This window comes from Nicotiana attenuata, unplaced genomic scaffold (genome assembly GCF_001879085.1).
Source record: "Nicotiana attenuata strain UT unplaced genomic scaffold, NIATTr2, whole genome shotgun sequence".
In the NCBI taxonomy this organism is placed as follows: Eukaryota; Viridiplantae; Streptophyta; class Magnoliopsida; order Solanales; family Solanaceae; genus Nicotiana; species Nicotiana attenuata.
In genome coordinates, this window is record NW_017671614.1 from 122,030 (window position 1) to 134,167 (window position 12,138).

At 35.5% G+C, this 12,138-nt stretch overlaps 2 protein-coding genes across 2 annotated transcripts; both read right to left on the reverse strand.

The window, feature by feature from the left end:
• Window positions 1–811: 811 nt before the first annotated feature.
• Window positions 812–4,569, reverse strand: LOC109209314. Its single transcript, XM_019372563.1, has 6 exons — window positions 4,102–4,569; window positions 3,460–4,023; window positions 3,022–3,375; window positions 1,874–2,436; window positions 1,244–1,820; window positions 812–1,114 (listed from the first exon to the last, which is right to left on the reverse strand). The coding sequence occupies exons 1-6, from the start codon at window positions 4,567–4,569 to the stop codon at window positions 812–814; spliced, it is 2,829 nt and encodes a 942-aa protein (XP_019228108.1).
• A 3,962-nt stretch (window positions 4,570–8,531) lies between these two features.
• On the reverse strand, window positions 8,532–11,797 carry LOC109209309 (CASP-like protein 1E2). The gene is made up of 2 exons (XM_019372558.1): window positions 11,480–11,797; window positions 8,532–9,197 (listed from the first exon to the last, which is right to left on the reverse strand). Exons 1-2 carry the CDS (start codon window positions 11,719–11,721, stop codon window positions 8,855–8,857), a joined length of 585 nt encoding a protein of 194 aa, XP_019228103.1. The 5' UTR covers window positions 11,722–11,797; the 3' UTR covers window positions 8,532–8,854.
• Window positions 11,798–12,138: the final 341 nt, after the last annotated feature.

The window sequence follows — 12,138 nt, forward strand, 5'->3', positions numbered from 1 at the left end:
TTAACTAACTTCTAACAACTACAACTAACTCTAATACATTCTAACTAATTACACTTTGTATAAATAGCTGGGACCTACACTACTTAACACTCCCCCTCAAGCTGAGGGATGAAATATATCTTTCATGCCTAGCTTGCCTAAGAGATACTCATCTTGTGGCTTGCACAGTCCCTTAGTTAACAGGTCAGCTAGTTGTTCTGTTGTTTTGATGTGTTGTGTCTGAATTAAGCTTTGTACAATCTTCTCTCTCACAAAATGACAATCAATACTCAATGTGTTTGGTTCTTTCATGAAAGATGGGATGAGCACCAATTTGTATAGCAGCTTTACTATCACAATGAAGTTGTATAGGCTGCTCTATGTCTGTTCCCAATTCTTTGAAGAGTCCTATTAGCCATACCACCTCTGCTACAGTAGAAGCCATGCACCTGAATTCAACTTCAGTAGAGCTTTTAGACACAATTCCTTGTTTCTTGGACTTTCAAGATATCAGTGCTTCACCAAACTTCATTGCATACCCGTCACTGATCTCCTAGTCTCCACAAAGCACCCAAATCAGAGTCACAATATGCAACTAACTGCTTGCATGCTTTTGCAGACATGAACAGTCCAAGGCTAGGTGCAGTCTTGATATATCTCACTACTCTTAAGGCAGCTTCCGTATGAGACACCTTAGGTGCATACATGTATTGGCTGAGTACTTGAACCACAAAGGCAATGGCAGGCCTTGTCATGGTCAAGTACAACGGCCTGCCAACTAGCCTCTGATAACTGCCTTTTTCTTCAAGTTCCTTATATTTTCATTTGGTATTTATTTGTCAAACTCAATGGATGTGAGCTTATGGTTGAATTCAAGAGGTGTGGCTGCTGGCTTTCCTCCTGCTAGGCCAAGCTCTGACACAAGCTCAAGGGCATACTTCATTTGACACATTACTATGCCTTCTTGAGATCTAGAGAAATCAATGCCAAAAAAGTATTTGAGTTCACCAAGGTCTTTCATCTTAAACCTCTCTTGCAACCTTTTCCTGACCTGTTTGATTAGCGTCAGATCACTTCCAGTTACCAGGAGATCATCCACATAAACTAGAATAACAACCAAGTCTGAGGCTATTTTCTGTGTAAAGAGTAAGTAATCATAGTGAGATTAAATAAAGCCCATATCAACCAAAGCTTTAGTTAATTTTAGATTCCATTGTCAAGGAGCCTGTTTCAAACCATACAAAGACTTATGAAGTTTGCATACCTTATGACACTCCCCCTGGCTTGAAAAGCCATCAGGAACATACATGTAAACTTCCTCTAGGAGATCTCTTTGAATAAAATCATTATGGACAACCATCTGAAACACATACCAACCAGAAGCAACAGCTAAGGCAACTATAGCTCTGACAGTGACCATTTTAGCCACTGGAGAAAAAGTTCCTGTATAACCCAAACCTTCCTGTTGACTGTAGCCTTTGGCTACCAGTCTTGCTTTGTACCTTTCCACTTCACCAGAGGATTTGTACTTGACTTTAAAGACCCATTTGCAGCCTATAGGAACCTTCTCAGGAGGCAAAGGAACAATGGACCAAGTGTTGTTTTCTTCAAGAGCAGTAATCTCAACCTTTATAGCCTCAATCCACTTGGGGTCTTGATTGGCTTCAGCAAAGGACTTAGGCTCCACAATGGCTGAGAAAGCAGTCAAAGAAGATTTGTAACTAGGTGACAGGTTATCATATGCCACATGATTGATCATAGGATATGAACAGGCTGACTTATTTGATGGAATTACATAGTCAGCTAGCCACACATGTGGTTTAGTTAATCTTGAAGACTTCCTGAGTGGCACAGAAGGAGCAGAGGATTCACAAGCTGAGGTAGGAGAAGGCACTGGTGAGGGCAAAACAGAGAGAGAGATGCAGAACTAGGAGCAGCAACATCAGCATTGTTGAGAATAGGAGATCCTGCAAGTGAGGGAGTAGTATTAGGAACAACTGCTGAATGAGTAGGATGTTCTACAAGCTCCAATACAGGAAAAAAAGGTGATGCACCTGAGGACATGTGCTTGAATGGGAACACTTCTTCCTTGAAGACAGTGTCCCTGCTAACAAAAAACCTTTTGGAGCACAGATCATAGAGAATGTAACCCTTTTGTGAAGATGAGTAGCCCATGTGCATAGCAGGAATTGCTTTGGGACAGAATTTATCACCTTTTCTCACCTTAGTAGCATAACACAAACTTTCAAAGACCCTCAGATGTTGTAAGGAAGGGCTCATTTGGAAGAGTTTGTCAAAGGGAGATTTGCCTTGTAGCACAGTAGTTGGCAATCTATTTAGGAGGTAGACTGCAGTAGAGACACACTCTCCCCAGAACCTGAGAGGCAAGTGAGCTTGGAATCTGAGAGCTCTGGCCATATCCAAGATTGACATGTGTTTTCTTTCAACAGTTCCATTCTGTTGAGGAGTATATATACAAGAGGTTTAATGCACAATCCCCTGATTCTTCAATAAGGTTTGTAATTGATCATTGAGAAATTCTGTACCATTGTCTGTTCTTAAGCATTTGAGCTTGCTATAAAATTGTGTATATATTAGTGCTACAAAGTTTTTCAATATTTCAACAGTATCTGACTTAGAATGCAGTAAGAAAAGCCAAGTATATTTTGAGTAGTCATCTACTAGGGTTAAAAAATACCTTTTTCCATTATGAGTAGGTACTCTATAAGTCCGCCAAACATCACCATGAACCATATCAAAAACAGATTCAGACTAAGAGGAGCTAACAGGAAATGGTAGTTTTGATTGCTAGGCAATAGGACACACAGTACAGTGATGTTGTTTAAAATGCATGTCATGCAAAGATTTCACAGACCTCAAAACCTTCAAAGGGGCATGACCTAACCTCCGATGCCATAAGGAGAATACAGGACATGACTTATTCTCTGCTAGGTTATTACCTTTATTGATGTCATCTGATATGGTATTTACAGTTGAAGTAGAAAGAGATACTAGTGAAGAGGAAGATTATTGATTGAGCACTTGTCTGTCATCTGCCTTGAGGATATACAAACCAAGCTCTTCCTTACCAATCCCCAAGACCTTCCCACTTGAGAGTTCCCGAAAGACACAAAAGTCAGGGTAAAATGCTGCAAGACACATCAGTTCCTTTGTGAGTTTTGATACTGAGAGGAGGTTGTACTTAAACTCTGGAATGTGAAGGATATTCTGAACCTTCTTGTTCTTGAAGAAAGAACAGATACCTACATGAGTGATAGACACCTGTTCTCCAGTTGGTAAATGAACCTTACTCCTAGCATTCTCAGGTATTTTATCATAAGTCTCTAGCAAATTCAAACTGTGAACCATATGGTTTGTGGCACCTGTGTCTATTATCTAGTTATTATGAACTAGATTAGTCATAAAAGCACGTGCAGTACATGTTGGCCCTACAACAATAACATTGGCTACATATTCAACCTTCTTGTCCTCGTTCAACAGGTGCAGAATTTGCTGGTACTGTTCCTGAGTGAAAAAATGAGCTGGAGCTGGAGTAGTTGTCACATGTTGTCCCTGTACTTGTGGCTCTGAACAACTAGAATTAACGGCACTATTGGCTTGAGCATGTGGAGCTCCACCTCTTCTCTTGTTCTTGAAATCATATGGATAACCATGAAGCTTGAAGCAATTTTCCCTGGTATGACCTTTGTATTTGCAATAATCACACCAGACTGTAGATTTACCAGCTGTGTTTCTAGGTTTATAACTTCCATTTGAGTTATTTGAAATGGCATTAGATTGTCCTCCACCATTGTAACCTCCAGTATACATCTTGTTACTCATCATTGCAACTTCATTGCTTTCAGCATATGCACCTTTTCCACTAATCCTATGGCTCTCTATATTTACTATCATGGCATAGGCCTGATTCAAATTTGGTAGGGGTCGAGTCATAAACACTTGATTCTTGGCATTCTCAAAGGATTCATTTAAACAGTGAGGAATTGATATAGCTTTTGTATCTGGTAATGTTCTACGTGTTTCCTAGATTCAGCATAACCACATGAAGGTGGTGGTGTTAGTGTTTCATACTCATCCCTAGTTCTCTCGGTTTAGTTATACTGAGACAAAAGATATGCCTTGAGTCAGTATGGCAATTTCCTTGTGAAAATAACAAGCCCTAGATGCATTATCCTTATCAAATCTCTCCTTGAGATCCTCACAAACAGTGTGTGCATCAGAGGCATAGATCACATAGCTGATCAAACTAGGTGAAACTGTGTTCATTATCCAAGCAAGCACAATAGCATTGCATCTGTCCCACAATTCATGCAAACTAGGATCATATCTAGACTTTCTACAACTGCCTAGAACAAAACCTAGTTTATTTTTACCATGCAAAACAATTTTCATAGATCTACTCCAAATTGAATAATTTTCTGAACCTTGAAGCTGAGTAGAAGTAAGTACAGAACCTTGAGCATCAGAAGGATGAATGTAAAGAGGATGATTGTGATCAACAAGCTCTATAGTTGGCGTAGAGATTGAAGTCGCAAATGGAGAATCACCAATTTCTTCATTGATCGCCATTGTAGTAGAGACACAAAGCTTTCAAACCGTTAATTTCTCACAAAATTGAGCTCGATCTAACCGTGATACACTAGATAATTGAGAATTCCCAAACCCTGGAGTGGTGAGAAGGCTTCTGTGTTGAATAAATAGCTCGATCGATCAATAAGATTGAGAAGCTAAAAATGAATTGAATTACTCCAGTTCTATCACAGCAGAGCTTCAGTGAGACGAGCACCGGGCTCTGATACCATGTTGAGAAGCTCTAACTATGGAGGAACTGAAGGTTCTAGAGGATGAGAAAGGAAGATGAAGAAGTCTGAAATGAAGCTCTGTATTATTCTTACAGAAGAAAATGAAATGAACGTGTAAATACAACTGCTTAGTCTCATCCTATTTATACACAATTAACTAACTTCTAACAACTACAACTAACTCTAATACATTCTAACTAATTACACTTTGTATAAATAGCTGGGACCTACACTACTTAACATATATACACACTGATGTATTAAGTACTTTAACCTTCAAGTATTCACAAAGCAAAAGAAATAGCAAACGAATACATCAATCAGTACGTAACCCTCAATCAATCAAAACATAATTCCCTTTCCTTTTTGGTTTGTTTGAACATTAGTAATGGACTTCTCTCTCTTTACTTATTTATTTATTTATTTTTTGAAACAGAGTGAACCTTTTTTTTGTTATTGAGATATTTACATATCTATATTACTTAAAAAACTTATGTATCCTCAATATTAAAGTTTTAACTTAATAACAAGTTGATATACATTTTACAATTTACATACAAAATAATGCACTAGACTCTAATGGGGAAGGAAGAAGATGAGAAAAATGGGGAAGGAAGAGAATAAGTAAAATTAGAGTCTAGTGCATTATTTTGTATGTATTTTGTGTGCCAAGTGTAAAAACAACATACAAAATATATACAACTAACATAATTGTATATAAATTGTAATTTCTGACTGAATTATGTGGAAAATTATATTTTAGTTTGTAGATAAATTATAGATAAATTGTACTTTTTGACCGAATTTGTATATATTTTGTAAAATATTTTAGTTACTTTCTGTAAATAAAAATATACAGATAAAATCGGAAAAATAAGTTTGAAAATTCGTATATACATGAAAAGTCTCCTTTTTAAAAAGAGAAATTTTCAGAAATGACTATTGTTTAGTGGCTATTAACTTCCTATAGCTACCATATACATAATTACGTTTCGTAGCAACCTTTCAGTTGTTATGGAAATGTATTCATGTATTCGAGCTACTATATTCATGAATACAGTAGAAAAAATCGGCTAAAAAATAGGGGCGTCCAGCTGTCGGCCGCTGTATTCACATATATTCATACCATGTATTCATGAATACAACGTAATAATAGGTCTCTCCAGTTGTTTAATAACGGAAAGCTGCTAATTTAATGGGATAGACTCCTAATATAACTCACCTAAATCAATTATAACACACAACTTTATCAATCCAATTAATAAGAAGAATGAGACGCTAAATACCAAAAAATAGAGCATTCTTCAGCGTTTCGGTCCCTTTTTTTTTCTGATACAGTTCGAGTTTTTTTTTTTTTTTTACATTGTTCAGGTTCATAGTAAACCTAGTTCTTGTATTCGATTTTCTGTATATGAATACATCATGCATTTATGTCGGATACAACCTGTAATAGTAACCTACTGCTTGCATATTTCATAATAAATCTAGTGCTTGTATTCTATTGTATCTAACAGTTGTGTTTAATGTATTCATGTTTATTTTTGTATTCACAAAATTTATTTATTCCTAATATATGGTATTACTGCTTTATTGAGTATATTTTATTGGTTGTATTCATTGATTTTCTATTTATATTGAGAGTATTTTACTGTATTTCACTATATTGTTATTTTAAATACAAATGGGTACAGTTAGAATGAATATACAGATGAATACAGTTAGATTGAATGCATAACTAATTGATGAATAACATCAAAATGATAGAACTAACAATGTATTTAAAAATGTTGTTGTATGAACTCAAATACATATAAATACAACAGTCAAAAATCACTATACAAAATAAAAATCAGTGTATATCGAATACATATAAATACATCTATATACAAGATGAGAAAACCACTGTACAAGCTAAAAATCAATGTATTCGAACTCGAATACATATAAATACATCTACAATTAGGGTCATTGCGTATTTTTGTTCTCCCTTCGACTTCAATGGTTGCTGATGAACCTGCAAATATAGGTTACTCTTGAGTGATTTGCAAATCGAAAGATGGTCCTTCAAAATTGAGTGTTTTAGTGGGTATTCTGCAGAAAACCTAACAAAGCTTTTATAGTATCGAAAGATGGCCCTTTGAAATTGAGTGCTTTAGTAGGTATTCTGTAGAAAACCCAACAATGGCGAATATTTTAAAAAAAAACTGTTGAAGAGAAAAAGAAGAAGCTTTAACCGGTCAAAAACCCAAAAATGTTAACACTTTCCACAACTTATTGGAGCAAAAAATATTGAAATTGAGGAGACAATGTCGCTAATAAAGGAGAGAGCTGGGGAGAGAAATTTGGAACAAAAAATATTGAAAACGTCCATGGCAGCTACCAGGTCTCCATGTCGCCTAGAGAGAGGAGAGAGGAGAGAGGAGAGAGGAGAGAGGAGAGAGGAGAGAGGAGAGAGAGAGATCGTGGAGAGAGAAATATGATACGATGCGGTGATTTTGGGAAAGAATAAACCCAAAGAAAGAATGAGAGAGAAAAATATTATACAACGTATTTAATGACTTAACGGTAGGAAGTGACCATAAGTACATATTTTGCTATAAAATCTAAAAGGTAGCTATAGAAAATAATAATTTAAAAAGGTCTCTATTTATAATAAATAGGGTGTAATGCTTTGCTATCGGAAGTAAAATTTCCTTTTAAAAGCTCGGTAGAACATTAGAAGCCAAAAAAAAGGGTGATTTTTAAAAATAACCAGATTTACAACTGGTAGTTCAAAAATAGCCCAATTTCAAAAGTAATCGAAATTTAGCCACTTTTTATGTAAAGATAAATCTGAGCGAAAACACTATTCAAAACCCGGAAAATACTCCAGTATATTATGCTGGAGTTCCAGCATAAGTATACTTGAACTCCAGCATATTATACTGGAGTTCCAGGATAGTATGCTGGAACTCCAGCATAATATGATGGAGTTCCAGCATAAATACACTAGAACTCCAGCATAATATACTGGAGTTCCAGCAAGTATAATGGTCCAGTATAATATACTGGAGTTTGGAGCACCAGTGCTCCAGTCTCCAGTATATTATACTGGAGCCAGCAAAGTATACCAGTCCAGCATAATATGTTGGAGTTCATACACAAGTGCACCGAACTCCAGTATATTATGTGGAACGGTCTCTATTGCAACAAAACGGTGGCTATTTTTCATTGACTTGGTAAATGCTGACTATTTTTGATTGACCAGTCCGAAAACTGGCTATACCGTAAAATTTATTCAAAAAAAGATGTTGATAAATGCCCATTTTTAGAAGTTTTAAGGGCAGTGGGCCAAAAAGAAAGCTTAGAAGCGTAGATCCAAAAGATGGGCCTGTGGAGTAGCCCAAAGTTGTGACTTCCAATTTCATCGAGCCCGATGATTATATTTGCAAAAGTTATGCTTTTCAGCCTCTATAGTTGAAAAAGTAGCCATTATCACAGAGTTTCAAAATTCTATAAGTGAAACTCCATAATATTGCACGCATTGAATCTTAGAACAACAGCACTATATTTTTTAAGATAGGGACGAAAGATGGCAAGTGGGCGCTATTTCTACATAGTTATGATCACTTGGATTCAAACTTGCAACGTTGTAATTTTGTAATTCAAATTATAACCTCTCGATCATTGTGTTATTCTTAGAGATAATGAATTTTATGATCATGTAAACTCACACTAACACAAGTGGGGTACAAATTAGAAAACTTTTTCTATTGCAAAGCTCAACATCCATCGAACTTAATTTTTGCTTATGATTTCAAGAATCCATGGAAAATAAGCAAATCTAAAGAAGCCATATATAAGTCAATGCATGGCCCAAATTTCTACATTTAGTAAAAGCAGAAATGCAACACACATAGGTCTACCATGGATGATTTCAAAAACACATATAAAAGAAAACATCATAGCCTAATCATTACAATAAAACTTGGAACGTGGAAGAGCTATTATACAAGCAAAATATTTTCTAATGATATTTTTTTTTTCATGACGGTGATGTCCGGCCCAACTTACTAAAGACGTCTATTCTTATGGAGGTTCAACACCGCAAGCAACACCAACAATAGAAACAAGGCGGAACCAACAAGGGAAATAACAATGGCCGCAGCAACTTGACCACAGAACCTATCAAACTTGTCGCACACCTTGTTCCATCGGACATGGGAGTTGCCTTTGTATCCGATGAGGCCGACGGCCAAGGCGGCACCACCACCGGAGAAGAGCAGCGCCACCGTGATGAGGTCCAAGAGAATGATCATTAAGGAGAGACCTTTCTTTTTCCCCCTATTTGCCAATGAAAGGACTAAGGATATAACTGCATATGCACATGCTATTGCATTCACAATCACAAAGTACCTGAAATATATTTTGATCATAAAAATCATTCATAAATTATATAATAACACTCTTGTTTCAAGATACTCTCACCGAATCCTTGATGTATTGGATAAAATTCTACTAACTTATACTAGTAGTAGTAGTATTATTTCTCGTGTAGCTTTAATATTTCTATTTAAAGATTAAATTAATTTAATCAGATTTAGCTATGATATCAAAAGCGGAGCCAGAATTTTAAGTTTATAGATTCGGGATTCTAGCTCTTTTTAAGTGATCGGATCCTAAATTATGACTTTGTACATATTCAATGAATTTATTAAAACATATATAAAGTTTAATTTGAACCAAAACTATTAGGGTCGGCCGAACACGTAAGCTATGCTCCTGCCCCTGATTATCACTAGTCTAATTAATCTTCCATAAGCAAAAAATGGCAAAAGAAATTTGTCTAGAAAAGAAAACATTTTTGGCATCAACAAGCTTTTTCTCTGTCCACTTCCTTTTTAATGCAGCTGAAGCTGAAATAGTCAAATAATGACATGCTATATATAGAAAAAGGAAAGAGCGAAAGAAGAAATCGGCTTACTTACATGCGAAGGTTTTTCTGAATATATAACTAAAGTACAAAATAGATTACGTATCGTATTAATTTGGCATGAGTGTTGATAATGGAGAGAAACTGGCACATGTAGCCAGTAACTCTTATCCAAGATTTTGGGCATATTTTTGGGGTCAACTTAATTTTTATTGGAGAGAAAAAACAACAACATTTAAATCATCAATTTGTCATGCATAACTCATCACTATTGTCATTGAGAAATTGAATAAATGATCTTAAATTAGAAAATAAGAGAAGTCCAAGTGCATGAGAGATCGATCACGACGTTAGAGATATTAGAAGATACGTTACGTAATTTATCAGATAATATATGTGAAAATCTTTTAGGAAAAATATAAACTTAGGTAAAAAATGTAAAAAGGAAAAAAGAAAAAGGAATGAAGAAGAAGAGGGAAAGAGACTGCCAAAAAAGGTACTTTATGGCGTTTCGTAGTAAAATTTCAATGAAATTTGTTTTCCAAAACTTTTTTATTTTTAAAATTTTTTTGTTGTATCTTTTCTTTTCAAGTTTGAAAATTCAACTCCTTCGCAAAAATAAGAAAAACTCGGGCTACTACTTTTAAACTTTTGCAAGAATTTGGCATTTCAAACTTTGAAGAAAAACATACGTTTATTCTTTTGGCAACAAACACAATTTCTCTCTAAAATAAGCATTTTAAAGAAAAAAGCATTTTTGACTTGTCAGAAGTTGGCTAAACAAATTATTTGCCATGACTGTTAACAATACAAGTTAGAGATATATAATGAGTATTTTGTGAAAAATTCAGCTGGTATATATTTAGATAAGATTAATGTCACCAAAACTTTGTTTTTATTCTCAGTGATAATATCACGGACTCTATCTTTCTGCAACCTTGTGCGTAGGAGTGGCAAACGGGCGGGTGAGGTCGTATATGGTTCGTGTCGAAAACGGGTAATGAAAAAACGGTTCAATTATCCGACCCGACCCATATTTAATACGGATAAAAAATGGGTTAACCGGCGGACTCATATTATCCATGACTTCTTGTATATGATCACTTTTGGGAGATTCTTAGTCTCAACCCCCAATTTGAGGTTTTACAAATGTAAAAGTTAGACCCATTGATTATCCATTTTCTAAATGGATAATATGGTTCTTATCCATATTTGACCCGTTTTTAAAAAGTTCATTATCCAACCCATTTTTTAGTAGATAATATGGATGGTTAACTGTTTTTTTTTTTAACCATTTTGCCACCCCTACTTGTGTGTCTCTCTCTCCGCATAGTAAACAGAGATCTAGAGTAGAAATTTTTTCCTTTTGGGTTGCAAGGTATTTATTGCTCTTACATATTCTTCCTAACATCCTCTCTCGTCCACTTCGAATTTCCCTATTGATTCAATTCATAAGGCTAACTAATGTTGTTGTAAGATTTTGTATAGGCCGACTACTATAGGCTAGCTAGTTACTTCTAACTTCTGTAAAGTGTTTGCGTACATATTGCAAGGTATTTGAAATAATTCACAAAGTACTAAATTACTAATAACTTGTCATCACTTATTATCTTTTAAGATATCATATATGTTGTATTTATGTAACTGCTAACAGCAGGTGCGACAGGGGTTCATAAATCATACTGTACATATAAGGGCGATGTTTTACTTTAAGAAATGCACCCTAGGTAAAGAAAAGAGACATATGAATGAATTGAATGCTTACACAAAGGCGGACATGTGATGCCATTTAGCAGTAGCCCGAACATTAATCGCCGGCAATGTGGGGACTAACTGGACAGCAACAACGCTAGTCTGTTTGTCAACTCCGACAACAATGGCTGCCACAAGTGTGAGTACAAAGGCTAAAAACCTCAAACCAAAGTCTGTCCATCTTATGCTTTGCTTATTAGCCACCCCAACTACTTCTTTTCCACCTCCTCCATTCATATTGCTCCCTCTCTCCATAATATTTCAAACAAGGAAATAGGTTGGTGTGGTGCTATTGGAAAGTGAAGGAGAAGGGTTTATATAGTAATACAGAAAGTCTAGTGGACAATAAAAGAAGGGGTTCGTAGTATATGTTTGAACAGAGACGTGTGAAAGAGAAAACTTTGATTTTTGGCTTTGTTAGGGTACTATGGACGAGTCGTTGGGGGGTGGGGATCGAGTGGATATTTGGCAAAACCAGAAATTATACCAAGGGAAGTAAAAAAAAAAAGATGCAACTATATCATACATCATATCAATATCATACTGATATTTAAACTTGTAATTTAAGGCAATTTTTTCGATTTATACTTAGACTATAGAGAAGCTTTATTAAGGAAATGCAACTACTTCTTTATATGTATAAGAAGGCTATTTTTGACCAAAAAAACTTAC

Excerpts from the sequence above, each read along its gene's own strand:
- LOC109209314 (XM_019372563.1), bottom strand. The coding sequence starts at position 4,569 with ATGGCGATCAATGAAGAAATTGGTGATTCTCCATTTGCGACTTCAATC. Across the intron at positions 4,024-4,101 it reads AAGGCATATCTTTTGTCTCA|GAAACACGTAGAACATTACC; the intron begins GTATAACTAAAC and ends TGCTGAATCTAG. Across the intron at positions 3,376-3,459 it reads TGTTGAACGAGGACAAGAAG|ATAATAGACACAGGTGCCAC; the intron begins GTTGAATATGTA and ends CATAATAACTAG.
- LOC109209309 (XM_019372558.1), bottom strand. The coding sequence starts at position 11,721 with ATGGAGAGAGGGAGCAATATGAATGGAGGAGGTGGAAAAGAAGTAGTT. Across the intron at positions 9,198-11,479 it reads CATCACATGTCCGCCTTTGT|GTACTTTGTGATTGTGAATG; the intron begins GTAAGCATTCAA and ends AATATATTTCAG.